This window comes from Channa argus, chromosome 11 (genome assembly GCF_033026475.1).
Source record: "Channa argus isolate prfri chromosome 11, Channa argus male v1.0, whole genome shotgun sequence".
Lineage (NCBI taxonomy): Eukaryota > Metazoa > Chordata > Actinopteri > Anabantiformes > Channidae > Channa > Channa argus.
This window is the reverse complement of record NC_090207.1, coordinates 14,347,647-14,364,924: the sequence shown is the minus strand read 5'-3', so window position 1 is coordinate 14,364,924 and position 17,278 is coordinate 14,347,647. Positions and strand designations below refer to the sequence as shown.

Sequence of the window (17,278 nt, the reverse complement as noted above, 5' to 3'; positions counted from 1 at the left end):
CTTTCATATGTTTATATGTATGTTTTTTTATTTTTATTTTTTTGTCCCACACACTGGTGGCACAGTAGGAAGTTCTTTTTCATAGCATTTGTTTTGTGTCTCATATTGGGAACACCTTCAACATGACCCCATTAAAACCTTCTATTGCACTCTCCCAGCCAAAATTGGCTTGGATTAAGCATGCCAGTATCAAAGAAACCCTCCCTCTTTCTAAAGGGTTGACAGCGAAGTTTTTCAAAAATCTCTTCTTGCTAGTAGCAGTATTGCTAACATACATGTTTAAAGCCCCTTTGAAAACTTGTTTAACTGCCAAGTAACATAAGCATAACCTGTAAGAAGGTTCTTTGTTCTTGGAGTGCAGATTCTTGAAAGACCCTCTCATGTTAACCCGTCACCAAGCAGTTCAGCCATGGACTGAAAATGTAGTTTTCAGTCCATGGCTGTAAAAATGTACTGTATGTATTTTATTATTGTTTGGTTTTTTTTAGATGCACAGCTTTGTGATGGTAACAAAACGCTGCTTCCCTCAGGGTTTTTGATCATGTTGTGCCTTCTGTGTATGCTTATTGTTCTGAGATGCTTGGCAAAGTTTGAGGTTTTTTTCTTTTCTTTTTATCAAAATGCTGAGACAAGTTTACATTGCAGCATTTGTCAGCTGATAACGTACCTCTGATCTCACTCAAAAGCAACCTATCAACCTTTTTTTGCCTCATGAGTTGTACCACACCTGGTGCTTCTCCGGAAACCGCTGACACACAGCATTCTTCTTCCTATTGTTTTTAATACACTTGCAGGGTTAATGTGGGCCTTGACAGAGCTGGAAATATAACATTCTCCCATGCATACAAAAGCTGCTATAGTACTTTCAGTACCATATAAAACAAATGATTTAACATTTTCAGAATTTTGAAAACTCCTTGGTACTAAAAATGTCAGTTGTTGGACCCAGCTTATAAATGTGCATATTGTCACTGACCACTGTATCAAACTCCATTAGGTGGCAGTCCAGTCATTTAGAAAAGGTATGGGCTGATGGTCTTACAGGAGAAGCCGACATGGTTGAACCATACCAGCCTTTTGAACTCCTGTTACACTCTAGGGTATTTTGCAAAATAAGTATAAGGATGAGAAAACAATGAAAGTCTGAATCTCTAACGGTCACATTTTTTCTTTTTCTCCTAGTCGCACATTTGCTCAAGCTTCCACTTCCAGCCTTTAAAATCCCCACTAACACAAACTTCATTTAATCATGGCAGAAAAGAGCTCCAACCCTAACAACTTCCTCCTTCCCACATTTGGGCAGTAAGGAAGAAGAAATCTCTATCCTACAGCTCGTAGAGTGTGTCCACCTCCCTCTCAGACTCATCTCATTCACAAGACTCCCAACTTGAGTTTATTAGGAGTTCTGTTCTATTCGGCACACAGACAAGGTGGGTTCGACCCAGCCTGGCACCCCAAAATGAGAAGTCAAGTAGGTTTAACCAGGAAAAAGCCCTCTCTCCTTCTTTGACGATGTCTGAATGAATTTTAGTTGCTGGCAGAAGACAATAGGAGCTTTTGATGAGGTCATGCTGAAGGCAGTCACAATGTAGACACTCAGTCATACTGCTCAGAGACTGTGGTTATGTAAATAACTCAAAGATATGGAGTCACTGTAGAAAATGCCAATCTATTACAGGGAACATAATATATAATCCAAGGACTCATCTAAATGAAATGACTGACCCTTCTGATTATCATTAGATATCTTACGCACTCAAGTACTTGCTTGTACCTAATGGCTATGACTCTATACATAGTGGAGATGCTGTATTTACTCTTATCAATCATCAAAGACCAGTAATGATGTCTTTAGAGAGTGTATGAAAACATTTTTTGTACAGTAGCAAATATGTTTTGCTGAAGGAACACCTGTTCCCATAACTTTCTTAAATTGCAAGAGAGAACCTGAAATGTTTCTGTCAGAAAACCAGAGAACCATTCTGTAGTACACTTATACCTATACAGGGATATGCAGGGATATATCTCCCTACTGAGCTTTAAGATGGCACAGGTTTCCAGTGTGCTGTGTTGTATTGTTCTGCCCTAACATTCAGAGGTTATAAATCTTGATCTTAAGATGTGGCTGTCTTAACCATACAAGAGCCAAGACTTGTAGAAGTGGAAATTTCCATGGAGCTCTAGGCAGCTTTGGACAGCATGCATGGAAGACCCTTCAGTGGTGTTCATGTGTGAATCACATGTTAAACTGCTAGGAAAGGAAGTCTGCAGGCCTCTTGTGTGAATGAAAGAATGTCCTCTCTTCCCTTGAGGGAATGTTGTTCATTGTATGTGTTTCATTGTTATGCTGTGGATCCTTCACTGTTTGACTTACTCTTACACTCATTTTCTGCACTCTACACTGTTGCTATGCAACTGGTTGTTTTCTAGTTGTCAGGCATTCCTCTCAAAGGACACAAATGTTTGTAGTATAGTTTTGGGATATGTTGGGTATTCACTAGCTGAGTTTACCCCTGTGCTCTTGGTTCAGGTGTTTTCTTTTCAACTTGTTAAAGGTTTCATATTTCTTCTGGAAAAAGTATGCTCACTAGAGGTAGCCTCTGTCTTACTAACCAAAATTCCTATATCTGTAAGGAGGTTGCTTTGTGGAAGATTTTCTTGCTTGGCTGGTTTAGTTTGTTTGGGGTACCCTTTTCAGTGTTGTAAAAGTTTGAAGATATCTTCCGATGGACACGTTAAATTACTTTAAAAAAATTTTTTACAAAATTTTAAGAAATCCAGTATTAGAATATTATAATTTTAATTGCTACCACCCTCTTGCTGTTATTCTGTTAGCTGGTTTTACTGTGGCTATCTAGTTATTAAACAGTGTTTTTATAATGTTATGCTGCTTTTGAAGATGCAAATTTTAAGTAATTTCCCTAATCAATAGTGAGCAGCATTAAATATAAATAAATAACTAATTCTTAATAAAGTAAATACAACGCTCTTTAATAAAACTGTTAACTTAAGTGGCCTATGTTTCCACAAGAATCATTAAATTATAATTTTAAAGAACAGGTTAAATAAATCCCTAACTCCAGTGTTTCCAGAACAGACCGCTTTTATAGATTACAATTGTATAAGATAATATACATCTACGCCATGTTAGCAATCTTAGTGTAGCTAACATTACTCCATCTGGCAAAAGTGGTAAAGGAAACACTGGTCTAAAATAAGCCAGATAGATGTTATGGGTAGGGCAAAAGGCTCCCTATGTAAATCTGTTCATACAAAAGTACCGGAGCCATCACTGAGCTTCCAATTTCTCTCACCAGTTACTTGGGTCCAGGTTGAACTAGCTAGATTTTATTATTATTTTTTATTTTTATTTTTTTTTATCCCAACAATATAAAGTGGGCTTACTTCATACAAATGGCATTCCTGCCTTGGGGATCATGTTATCACATGTTTATGCATTCTTGAGGCAAGATCCACTTGTGCTTGCTCTTTAGGCCCTGGAATTTATAATGATGATTATTAGACACAAACACCATTAACACCCTAAAGAGTAATACCCTACCAGCACTCTTTGTCTAATTAGTCACGTCTATACCAGAGCTGCCTGGGGTTGAGGTGTGGAATTTGAGGAATGGCTGAATCTCTGGAACTGTCATCTCCTCTGCCTTGCTTGTGTTGATTAGGGGGTAACTCAAGTGTTTCTAGGGCATCCTGGTTCTTTGCTACAACTTTACTTTAGCAACAGTTTCGTGACCAAATTAAAAGTCTTGATGGAAAACTGTGGTGAACTAAGACTAATAGTAATTTAATATAGGCCTCTTTCTAGCATGGTCTGGAGCTAATATAAGCTGAGACATGTTGTGACATGTCCAAGTCTGACTGAGGTCTGAAAGCTGTGCTCTATGAACAAGGCTAATGCAGGGACAGGCATAAAGCATGAATTCATGATTATTAGAAATGTTCTGTTTACGTGTCTCTTATTGCAAGCAGGAAAGGGCTTACTTTACTGTAAACTGACCGTCCATCACTAATAAAGTTTACATTTTTTACTGTACCACAAATGTTTCCTGAAGGCCAAACTGATCTCTGGTTGAGGTTATAATGCCATCTTGGGTTGAGATAAATTAGTTTTGACTGTGTATTTTTAGTAAAGGGTGATAATATATGCACACACAAGTCACACTTTAACATTAACATTTCTAATAAATGCCCCTTATAATTAGCAGTTGACAATGGAGGATGATGATGATGATGGTTATAATAATAATAATAATATACAAATACTTTATGGTCTTGGCATCATAAAAGTAAAATGTACAACAGAAACCGATGTTGAAATTGTACTGGATACTATACTGTGGATCCATTCTTGTCTAGTAGTAACTTTGAATCATTATTGTAAAAAATAGCCATATTAATTGTAATGTGGCTTATAACTTTGAGTTGTTGTCTTATCTCCATGATCAATTTGTTCTTTACCAGAAATGTTGGTTCTGTTGAAACACACTATCTCGTCCTTTCTTCCTTTTATATCCTGTTCCGGCTGCCTTCTGGAAATTATATTGAGGAGTAATCCCTAGTAAACTGTAATATTCTATGTAATGAATCAAATATGCATGCAGAGTGCATCAGAAAGTATTTGCATTGTTCACATTCACATTGTTAGAGCCATATTCCAAAATGGATTATATTCATTATTTTCCTCAAAATTCTTCAAACAATATCCTATAATGACAAGAACAAATTTTGTTTCAAATCTTTGCAAATTTATTAATAATGAAAAAATTAATAAAATCACGTACGTAAGTATTTCCAGCCTTTGGATAATACTATATCTATTAATAATAATTTGTTGAAGCACTTTTAGCACCAATTAAACCATCAAATCTTTGTGTAAGATGCTACAAACTTGGCCCACCTTTGCAGTACTTCTCAAGCTCCATCAGGGTGGATGGGGAGCATCATTTTGCAAAGCCATTTTCAGATCACTCCAGAGATGTTCAGTCGGGTTCAAGTCTGGGCTCTGGCTGGGCCACTGAAGGACATTCTCAGAGTTGTCCCCTAGCCACTTTGTTATCTTGGCTGTGTACTTGGGATCATTGTCCTGTTGAAAGATGAACAGTCGCCCCAGTCTGAGGTCGAGATTGCTCTGGATCAGGTTTTCATAGAGGATGACTCTGTACATTGCTGCATTCAGTTTTACCTTAATCCGGACTAGTCTTCCAGTTCCTGCCGCTGAAAAAAATCCCCACAGCATGATGCTGCCACCATTATGCTTTACTGTAGGGATGATATTGGCCAGGTGGTGAGGTCTGGTTTCCTCCAGACATGACACTTGGCATTCAGGCCAAAGAGTTCAATCTTTGTTTCATCAGACCAGAGAATATTGTTTCTCATGGTTCTCAGGTTCTTGGTCACCTCTCTAAGGCCCTTTTCTCTCACTTACTCTAGGAAGAGTCCTGGTGGTTCCAAGCTTCTTCCATTTACAGATGATGGAGGCCAATGTGCTCATTGAGACCTTCAATGGTACAGATATTTGTCTGTATCCTTCTTCACATCTGTGCCTTGATACATTCCTGTCTTGGAGGTATATATAGACCATGTATAGACAGGTGTGTGCCTTTTCAAAATCACATCTAACTGTCCAATTAACTGAATTTCCCATCTATTCAGTTGTCATTATGGGGTATTTTTTCTAGAAGTTCGAGGAAAATTAGGAATTTAATCCATTTTGGAGTAAGGCTGTAACATAAAGTGGAAAAAGATAAAGAATACTTTCTGGATGCACTGTATGTATGGTGTCCAGTTTTAATGTACATTACACTTGGTTTAATAAAAGAGGTCTCCTGTGTCATATTTAATGGAAATATTAGTGGAAGGTAGCCAATGGATCCCTGTTGACAGCATTCCTTACACCTCTACAGGGTAAATTTTAGGGTGTGTTCAGCAGTCAGGGTGAGGTTTGGACAAGTTCTTGTGATATTTACACACACACTTTCTTCTTGCATACACTGAACTTGAACTGTAGTACAGAAACATGTGCTGTTACTTGTTGTTTCTATGGATGTTAAGCCATTGTAGTACTGTAGTGACTCATTTGAGATCCACCATTGCTGTAATAGCAGCAGGCTAAAAGTGCCATTCTATTCTTTAGAAATTCTGAACATACTATTACTGTGTTGTGAACAGTGTCTTTGCCACTCTCTGTATTTATGTGACAGTTCTGTGACTTCAGCTTTTTGGAAATTGAAGTAAATTTCACCTGTCTTTAAACTGAATAGTGTAATGCTAGTGAATACCATTATACTGAAGATCTGTTTCTGAGGTTTTTTTCCTTTTTTTTTGTTTAATAAAGAAAATGACTGGAAAGATTTCTAAACCTCAAGGACCAGTTTGGATACACAATTACAGTGCTTCTTCTTGGTCAGAAATATGCCATTTTTGCTTGTGTGAACTTCCAATATGTTTGAGGTTTACTGTTATTGTAGATCCCTTACAGTACAGTGTGGGAGTGGGATTAATCAGTTTATCTTTCACGGCATTGGGATTTACATTTGTTGTTTGGATTAACATTGGCAATTGCATTAATTAAAATATTATATTCCTATCAGTTTTAATTCTGGTTTTGGTTCTATCTCAAACTCATTGACCTGTGGTTTTTCATTTAGCAGCAATTTTTGAGCCACTGTTACTCCTATTTCCAGCATAATGATAGAAAGCCCTGTGAAGTGAAGGAGTCTTTTCTTTTTGTCTTGCATTAGAGAAGTTGTCATGCTTTAAATAGGCAGCAGGACTCTTTCCACAGTTTGTGACTTCATTCCTATGACCCTGCAGTGGCATACATGTTGGGTGTGTCTCAGACACTATAGTATGAGTTTCTGAAGTAGCCTCATGTACCTGGTTTTCTTGAGTCATAGGGCTCCAGAGCTCAAATTCAAATGTAGGCTTTATTATTATATATTTTTTGGAGAATAGAGGAGGATGCACACTATAATGAAGCCTTCTGTGTGTAGGGAAACAGGATGTGTATTTGTGAGAATCGGATATCTATCTGTAGTCTTCTTGGTTGTATAAGTAGGTTATGTAAAGGTTTTAGAGTTTAGTGTTAGGTAATCATTTTAAAGTAAGAAGATGGTTTGGAAAATGAAGCTTTTGTTGGCATGCATTTGCTATATAATGACATCACCAGTAATAATTTTAATTTGCTTTTCTGTAGCACCAGTAAAACCCAAGCCTCCTTTGTTTTTGTTTTTTGTTTGGTTTTTTGGCTTAGCCATAGTGAGTGTGACAAATCAAGGCTGATGAAGATCTGGCTTTAATTTCAGAAAGCATGCTACAGCATTTGCTTGGAAGCTTGTGGAACTAGGATTTCCCTCACAGCAGGGGGGAAGAACACTTATATTTTCCCAAACTGTTTTGACTGTATGTGGTTGAACGTGACGTTGCCTGTGGTTAGTTTTTAAATAAAATATCAATTGATTTCTAATTTCATACATTATAGATATTGTGTGAGTAGAGTTTTGCAATTTTTTTTCCCAATTCATTTTGGTGTTTCAATTGTTAACTTTGGGAACCAAGGACAATTTGTCATAGTCTGTGTCCATTGTGATCTTTGGCAACCTTGAAAAGTCAGGTTTCGTTTAATTTTCATGTAGGGTAAATATGTTTTAATGTTCTCTAAGCAGACTAGACTAAGAATAACCTCATTATTTTGTGGTGTTTATTTTTGTCTTACAGTCAGGACGCATTGACAAATCTTACCCTACAGTGTGTGGTCACACAGGCCCAGTGTTGGACATTGACTGGTGCCCCCACAATGATCAGGTCATCGCCAGCGCCTCAGAGGACTGCACTGTCATGGTAAGGTTTACCTGTAAGCCTTAACTCACACTTTATTGCAGGTAAATAGCATCACACTGACACAATAGGCTAGATACCTTTTTTATTGTGAAAGGCTTTGGTTGTAACTCTGGAATGGGTGCAGGCCTTACCCTCTGGACTAGATTAAGACCAAATATGCGCTGTAGGAATCAGAGCTGGGGAATGATTTAACTGTTTATTAAGCTGAGGTCAGTGACTTTTTTGAGATTGTAGTTCTTTCTACCATATGCCCTTATTTGGACTGGGACTAGTATGCTGCCTGTGGCTGCCACTTCCTAATCTGAACGTCCCAACTTCCTGTTAACCTCACTCTAATCTGTGCAATGAAGACAAGTCTTTGTAGATTTGTGATCCTCAAAAGGAAACTTTGCAGCTTAAAAATGCTCAGATTTTGAGTTTAACATAGGTGGAACTGGATATGATTCATAACAGTAAACTGGCTAAGAGATGTACCGCGTTTTCAATGCTATTCCTTTTTTTATATAAAAAAATTATTTTAATTCTCTTTACAAATAACTTTACATTTTTAATTGAACATATAAGTCATGAGCATACAGTTCTTATTTGTGCACTAAAACAGATTGGAATGTTAAAAAATGGTGGTTGATTTAAATGAAATGGGATGCATATGGTATCTGCAATAATCAAAGGTGACATTTTTTGCCCAAGACTTCACAATAAAAACACTGATAGTGGTTTAAACTCATGCAATCACTTGCCGCCTTGTACTGCATTTAAACAACATTTTCATAGAATTATGCAAGGAAGATACACTTCACTGTAGTCCATCCCGCTCCTTATCTTTAAATGCTAAAAAGAGTAAACAAGGTTTTTATTTTATTTTTTCTCACCATCAATTTTCTCCATTATCTTAATTGCTTATCCTGTTTAGGATTAAGGGGGCATAAGCTTATCCCAGCTGTCATTGGGCAAGAGGTGGGATACACCTTGGACAGGTCACGAGTGTATTTCAGGGCAAACCCAGAGAGACATACACAGACAACCATTCAAACTCACATTGACAGACAATTTAGTGTCACCAACCTAACGTGCATGTCTCATGCAATTTTGGATCTCAAATGAGTCATTACAGTACTACAATGGCTTAACATCCATAGAAACAACAAGTAACAGCATATGTTTCTGTACTGCAGTACAAGTTCAGTGTATGTGTAAGAAGGAAGTGTGTGTGTGTGTGTGTATATCACAAGAACTTGTCCAAACCTCACCCTGATTGGGATGAAAACCAGAGGATCCAGAAGAAACCCACCCAAGCACGAGGAGAACATGCAAACTTGCATTGTGATAACATTTAGGGAATAGAAGCTTAACCATACACCCATCATCATCAACAAAAACATCATCATAATAAATAAAAATAATGCACCTTCAGAGGCAATTTGTTTGCATCACCTATTCATTCATAATCTGCTGCTTCCCCCCTCAGGTTTATTTTGGTAACTACAACTTATTGGTCCCTGGTGCCAGTTGATATGAGGTTGACCATATATTTGAGTTTACAATTCAATTTTATTTATATAGCGCCAATTTACAACAAAGTCTTGCATTAGAGAAGTTGAATAAGGGTAATTCAAGAACTAGTTTACATGCACTTGCAAGTAACCTGGGTAGCTGTGTGTGTGTGTGTGTGTGTGTGTGTGTGAGAGATGTGGACAAACCTGTCAAAGTTTTAGAGTGTCATGTACTTAACCGGATTAATTAAGTACATGTAAACTGAAGGTTTAACTCATTCTTGTCTGTTCTTTGTTCCTTACCTTTGTCATAATAATTTCCGTCCCAGGTGTGGCAGATTCCTGAGAATGGCCTTGTCACTTCTATGTCTGAGCCAGTGGTGGTACTGGAAGGCCACTCTAAGCGTGTTGGCATCATCACATGGCATCCAACAGCACGTAACATCCTTCTTAGTGCAGGTAATTTCTCTGCTACCTAAAATCTACAAAATTCTGTAGTCCTTAGTTTGCCTTCAAAATCTGCCAGAATTCAGTTTGAATGCGAATAATCATATGCAGTAACATCATTATGATGGCAATGGCCTCAAAGACAAAATGCTGTGTTGCTTACTCTTATTGCACTGTCTCTTCAGGTTGTGACAACCAGATAATCATCTGGAATGTAGGCACAGGTGAAGCCATGATCACCCTTGAGGACATGCACCCTGATGTCATTTACAATGTGTGCTGGAACCGCAACGGTAGCCTTATCTGCTCTGCCTGCAAGGACAAGTCTATTCGTGTTATTGACCCCCGCAAGGGTGAGATTGTGGCTGTAAGTACTTCTTTTATATTTCAGTTTAAGTGTACTATGTTAGAGGCAATCAATCTAGGTACAGTGAAATTGGTTTCAGGGAGGTAGCTATTTATACGTTCATCAACTGTGTCCTAAAAATTGTCCTAGATTATGAGACAGAATTTTAACAGCATTTTGGCTCTTTGCTGTGTAGCCCATATCTGACAATAGCAATAAAAGTAATTGAAAATGCCTTGTGTTATTACATGTTAAGCTAATAATTACAATAATGCAGATTGTGCAATTAGCAACATTAGCAATGCAAAATTGAGCTAAAGTAAAAGTAGACAAAACAAAATTGTTCAGGAAACATTGACTAAGGTCTCAAGTTTTGATCTATAATTCACAGGAGAAGGAGAAGGCTCATGAGGGTGCTCGACCCATGAGGGCGATTTTCCTGGCTGATGGTAACGTCCTCACGACAGGTTTTAGTCGCATGAGTGAGAGGCAGCTAGCTCTCTGGAACACTGTGAGTGTCTTATGAATGCTGAATTTATTACATTGTTTCATTGTAGCTATGAGTTCTACATTCAATATTATATTAAATGTATTTGAAATAAAGATTAATTGTTTTTAAGGTCATGATTTCCACCACACTTAGGTTTGTTCAGAGAGCAGGCTTTTTAATTAACAGTATGCCCAATGTCAGTTACCCCCCTTTGACCCAAGGACTTGACCCTAACTCTTTGGTTTCCACATCTAGTTATAGTGTAGGGGATTTAGCTCAGTTCACTCAATGCCAGTAAGCCAGTTAGTGAACTAACTAACTTTAACTAATCAAACTGTTTTTCTATGTGTATTTAATATTTGCCAACGAAACTCCCAGCCATGCTTAAATATAAAATGCTTTTATATTTAGCAATGTTCACTACCAATCCGCTTCTTTTTAACGTCTCGCGTGTAGGTATGAATGGATGAGAGCCATTCTTGTTGTGCCCAAATTTCACTCCTTCCTACATCCATTCCTCTCTTTTTTGCTTGAAGAATGAGAAGCAGCCATTGCAACGTGACAGACATTATTGACTTACTAAAGGCCGTATGATTTCTCTGTTACTTTAATTAAATGCACTGTTTTCCAATTGTCCCCTCCTCCTCAGCTCTGTGAGAGCGAGAGCAGCGGTAGAGTGACATAGTGAGCGAATGAAGAGAGGGAGCGGTATTGGTGAGAACAAATATGTAAATCAATCATTATCGTTACACAGCGGTTACATTCTAAAACACAAACAGGGTCACACCTCCACACAACCATCCAGGAAGGACTTTGTAAGAACACAACTGAAGTGCCCTTTTCTCTTGTCTGCTTCTCCATAGCGTGTGTGTGTGCGTGTCTACGTGCGTGTGTGTGTGCGTGCGTGTGTCTACGTGCGCGCGACCCAAAGCTGGATTCATGTAATTTCATGTAATGTAGTTTTCAATGCAGAGTTGTGACATTATGTATAACAATATGATTTTGTTTGTTAAACCAAGTCTACACATAAGCAAAAATAATTATATAGATGGGATGTTTAAGTTTGAAACTGATATATCAGACTACCCATAGTTAGGTCCAGTTTGTTTTTAAATAGAAAAAAGTGTTACCCAAAACAGCTTGTTAGAGGAGGAACATCCCAGAGGGCTTTAATTGAGCCCCCAGTGAGACCTACAGGAGAGATTATTTGTATTGGGTTGGTATGCAAAATGCCGCAGGTTGGAATCCCACTCCACAAGATGGGGTAACCTCCTATGCCAAATCAATCTCTGAAGGGACAAGCTGAAAGCTGTTGATATTAATGACTTTTTTACTTGACCCTTACATGGAATTTACCAACCAAAGATGCCTGAGAAAGACGCATGAGAAATAAAAGCCCCAATTTTTTTGTGTGCGTGCAAAGCCTCCATTATCCTCTTGCCACCATGCCTGAAAGAATGTCTAGGGGAAACACTGAAAAAGTGGTGCAGGTGAGCAGGGTAGGAGAACAGGTTGTAATCTGCTACTGCTAATGTTAATGTTTGTAACCCATATGTAAGCAGTAACGTTGGCATGTGTGTTGGAAATGTGAACAATGTTACAGTGGTCTCCATCTTTTTACCATGGACACCTCAGCAAACAAGACGGTCTATTTGGGTTTACATCTTTAAGGGTTGTCCCATTTCATAGTGATACATTGCAACTACTATGCCTTATGATTTTGTTTTGAGGGGAAATTGAAAAAACTAGGTTGCACTTGAAAATGAGGGGAAGGGGTATAAACTATGAATCGGAAATAGGCCTATATATGAAGCAGTGCAGATGCTGAATAAACACAAAGGCAATTTATTACTATAGTTTTTGCTACATTATTCACTGGTGGTAAAACAATCAGTTCCAATTCTTATGTTTATTGCATTTACATCCTCCAAGGCCCAGTATTTGTGTATTCAAGTTTTTTCAACTAAGCTATGTTTATGGAATTGTGATTTATTATTTTTCCCCAGCAAAACATGGAGGAGCCTATGACTGTTAATGAGATGGACACCAGCAATGGAGTGCTTCTGCCATTCTATGATCCAGACACTAATGTTGTTTACCTCTGTGGGAAGGTAAGCACTCAATTGTCAAAATAAAAATATATCATAAATAATCATAACACAAGTTGGAATTTGATTTCCACTAATATTAAAACATAAAGCAATTATTAATTCTTTCTTGAAGGGTGACAGCAGCATCCGGTATTTTGAAATCACAGATGAAGCTCCCTATGTTCACTTTCTTAATACCTTCGCCAGCAAGGAGCCCCAGAGGGGCATGGGCTACATGCCCAAAAGGGGGCTTGATGTCAATAAGTGTGAAATTGCGCGGTAAGATAATCTGCGATGAAATGTTAACTATCTTTAGCAACATTTTCATTCTAATCATGAAGTTCTTGTCAGTTACATCTAATGAGGAATTCTGGGGATCTCCGCTAGAGGGCAGAATGTAACAATACCTGAATCACCCATCTAAGGACAATTCAATCTTGTTTCTGTTTTAATTTGTATTTTACTAGGTTCTACAAACTGCATGAAAGAAAGTGTGAACCTATTGTGATGACTGTACCTAGGAAGGTGAGTCTTAATTGCAAGAAATTAACAGACATTTCTTTTACTTGTTGATTCACTAGCAGCATTGTGATTTTTGTTGCTAATGTTGCTATTTTTCACACGTTTTCCCTCTTCTCTCATCAGTCGGACCTCTTCCAAGATGACTTGTACCCGGACACAGCTGGACCAGACCCTGCCCTGGAGGCTGAGGATTGGTTTGAGGGCAAAAATGGAGATCCCATCCTTATCTCACTCAAGAACGGCTATGTCCCTGGAAAGAACCGTGAATTCAAGGTGGTCAAAAAGAATGTTTTGGAGCACAACGTTCCAAAGAAGACGGAGAATTCGAGCCCTGCCAACAAGTCTGCCTCCCCAACTCCATCGATCGTGAGCATTTGCTTTTTGTTAACCCTCCAGAGTGTCTGATAATGTAGCCAAACAAACCAACACTTCATATTCTGTAGAACAGCTTCTGATCACACTGTCGTAGAAGAAGGTAGAATTTGGATTGATCTAGGTAAAACACAAAGTATACACAATTGCCCTCCAAAAAACTATTTCTCATGATTAGCATGAAGGGCAATAAACAGTTAATACTATTCTGATTTACATGAAGGAAATAGTAATCTGTCGTTTCTACTAATTCTTGCGAACATCATTAATGCCTCTCACCACTGGAGCCATGTCTGGTGCTTGTGTTGTTATGCAGACAGGTTTTAGGAGCAGGTCAAGTTGCTGGATGTCTGCATGAGGTGGTTTGTAGATGTTGTTCATCCCACTCTCTTACCCACAAAATGAGAGGTCTGCTTATTCTCTGGGCGCCTGCTTCTGGGCGTCCTGCCGCTCCTCACCCACAACACAGCCAACCTCCTGGGACCCCGCCCATTCGTCTCTCTGCAGTTCTGCTCTGTAATCACAGCCCACTGGGCTCCGTTTCTGGTGAAACATTTTAACCCTCAAAGTACCAGGCTCTGATAACGTATACAATTTAATATTTTAAGTGGAATCTAAAACAAATTAGGTGATTTGTGCACTATAAAGACTCCTCTTAGGTCAGACATAGCGGTTTGATTTACAGAAGGAGGGGCTGTAGAAGTATTGCGGTAGAGATGCATAAAAAAGCTAAAAGGTGTATTTTGTGTTTTCCACAGAAATCTGAAGCCAAGCTGGAGGAGATCTTGAAAGAAATCAAATCCCTCAAGGACCTGGTCAGCAGTCAGGAGAAACGAATTCTCAAACTTGAAGAGCAAATGTCCAAAATTGCCATTTAAACACCCTGTACCCAACCCGCTACAATTCAGGACATTCATTGGCTGGGCTTGGGCGGGACCAGGCCATCTGTCTCAGTGACAGTGTCTTGTCTGAGTCCTTCCTACCAGCAATCCCTAGCAACATTCCAGATGAACTTTTTTCTTAGCCAGCCCCCAACCCAAGTTTAACACAGGTGGAATAAGGACACGTGACAAGTTTAGCAGAATTCACTCAGATACAAAGGACTTCCATTTATTCTGTGGCAGTCATTTTTATTTTGTCTACTTGTATAAAATGTCTTATATAATTATTTTTGTTTTAGAATGAACAATGGAGTTCCAGTTCCCATTTACTAATGTATACGCAAAGTTTTTTTTTTTTTTTTAAAGGAGGTAAAGGAGCGTTTCATGTTACCATATACCCAAATTATAACGTTGCCAAATTTGAAATTTTGTTTACACCTCCCTAACAGTATTTCTTTCTCTCACTTTGTGACAATATTCAAAATGCAAACAGGGACACTGTGCAGGAAACTGATCTTGCAACAAGAAGGATTTACTATAAAATTTTAATGATTTAAATAAAATGGTTATGAAAAAAGTGGCATTCTATTCCCTGTAATTACAAGGAAATACATTGAGTTTAAAAACATAGGCAGCTGCCACAGTCTACATAAACACTAAATTACAAATGTTTATGGTCTGTGATGCTACACAAATCAGTTGCCGCTTTCTGCGGTGTCATCCCTGTGGCTTGTCATTATTTGGACTGTGGGCAAAATTGTCTGTAAACATGAATTCCTTTTTGCCACGTTTATAGAACACGCACTGTGTACTCTTTGGAGAAAATGTCATACATTCCAGAAATCTTATTGGCACTTTTTAGTGCAAGGAAAAAACACTCCAAACGTTCCTCTTTCTGTAAATCTTGCTGTAGTGACTCAGTTACACTGGTTGGTTGTTGTTGTGACGTTTCATGTGCTGCACATGGAATGAGCAAATTTATGGATTTCTAACCTTTGTGTGCAGGAAAAACACCTCAGGACTGCATTGTTTTTAGCAACCTATCTTCAGTATCCACAGGTCTGCTCAACACACAAGTGTAGCAAAGTGTAGTGGGATCATTTTTGTCACTGTTCCTTTTCATGATACACCATCTCAAATCTGTGTTATTGTTGTTTTTTTGTTTGTTTGTTTTTTTGTACAAACAAAACAGTAATTGATACAAATTGACACCAAGCAATCACACATTGACTTGACTATTTAAAACCATCTGATGATAAAACTGGAGATTGCTACAGAAACTGCTCAAGATCAACCTTAGAGGCCTAGATTGTGTGTGAACATGTGCCTCATGTCATTGGCCTTTCAGGTACCTCTCAGCATAGATGTTCCTGCTTTGTTTCTTGTATAATGGGTTTTTGTTTTGAAATGGATGTCTAAGATTTGCCTCTATTTTGGATAATTTGATTATTGGTTTATTGGGTTATTACTTCACTGTTAATTTTAGCCTGTTTCTTGTTCCAGCTGTGCTTAAATCCCTCTTAGCACTTCCACTTCTTGAATTTTTAATGGATATTTCTCAGATAGCCCATATCAGTATACAACTGGGAGCCACTTAATTGTCCAATCTGAGCTGTTTTGCTGCGATGTAAAACTTTTTTTCCTTGACGGGTAATGGTTCAGTCTGTTGTTTGCCTTCAATAAATATTACCACTGTAAAGATACTGAAAGTGCCATAGAGGTGACCATGGAAGTGTTTGTAGGGGACTGTTGTGAGTAGATGAGTTTAGTAAATGGAAGAGTTGACAGGTGCCCAGATTTAAAATAACTTTGAGGTGCTATAGAGTTAGTACAGACACTTTGTTCAAAGGGCCATGTTCAAGTACTGTATGTCAGCCACCTGGTTGACCTCCAGAAGTCCTGCCAACACATCCCACAGTCCACCAGGCAGCATAAATGGGTGGTGACTGTTGAAGAAGTTTCCCACTTGACACTTGCCATCTCGGTACGGGTATTCAAAACATCTTTTAAAATGATGTCACATCGAGAAGCTGTCAGCTGAACACACCTTTTTGAATTACTGTGGCTTGAAGATGCAATTTGAGCAGTGAGTCAGAATATAGTAGTAACAAGAAATCTACAGAGAAATAAATGTGTGACAGATTATACTGCCATGTCTTGTTATCTGACAACAACTCTGGATTCTTTATAGCACCGTTGGCATTAGAGAGATGTTTTTGAGGAGTGGTAGTGAATAGCGATCCAAAGGGACACTGTAGGTTTGAGAAATGTGCAGTTGAAAGATAGTTTTATGTATGTTTGTAATTATGGTCTAGAAAATGAGTGAAAGTTGTGTAAATAACATGACCATATTTTCTTTTTCTTTTTTTTTGTCTTTAATCTTTGTTCTCTGGTTGTGCTGAAGAGGGTATTTGTATGGGAGGTGGGTTTTAAATGTTTCCCCTTGTCTGTGTTCCCTGCACCTTGCCATAACGAGAGGAGCAGGACCTCAGTTCTATTGAAAGCCGTATGAATATCATGAAAGAAAAGCATACAAAAACAAACCAGGATTATTTCTCATTTGGAGGTCTGCTCTGCATTTTTTTTCATTATTCTTGCTTCAAGTATCAAACGTTGATTTAAGAAAAAGTAATAAAGAATTTTTAAAATTAACTCATTGCATAGTTTTCAGTTTGATTCTTTGATATCTTTTGTATATAGGCACAGCCAGGACAGTTATCTAGGGCTGGCACTACTTAATGTTTCTTCAACGAACCCCACAAAAGACCAGAACTAAT

At 38.2% G+C, this 17,278-nt stretch overlaps 1 protein-coding gene across 1 annotated transcript in view; it reads left to right on the top strand.

The window, feature by feature from the left end:
* Window positions 1-17,153, top strand: part of coro1ca (coronin, actin binding protein, 1Ca) — a 32,068-nt gene extending 14,915 nt beyond the window's left edge. The window contains exons 3-11 of the mRNA XM_067522388.1: window positions 7,738-7,860; window positions 9,683-9,812; window positions 9,986-10,167; window positions 10,538-10,657; window positions 12,643-12,747; window positions 12,860-13,005; window positions 13,194-13,251; window positions 13,372-13,614; window positions 14,379-17,153. Of these exons, the coding sequence (XP_067378489.1) occupies window positions 7,738-7,860; window positions 9,683-9,812; window positions 9,986-10,167; window positions 10,538-10,657; window positions 12,643-12,747; window positions 12,860-13,005; window positions 13,194-13,251; window positions 13,372-13,614; window positions 14,379-14,498 (1,227 nt within the window). The 3' untranslated portion in view covers window positions 14,499-17,153. The remainder of the gene's footprint in view (window positions 1-7,737; window positions 7,861-9,682; window positions 9,813-9,985; window positions 10,168-10,537; window positions 10,658-12,642; window positions 12,748-12,859; window positions 13,006-13,193; window positions 13,252-13,371; window positions 13,615-14,378) is intronic.
* Window positions 17,154-17,278: the final 125 nt, after the last annotated feature.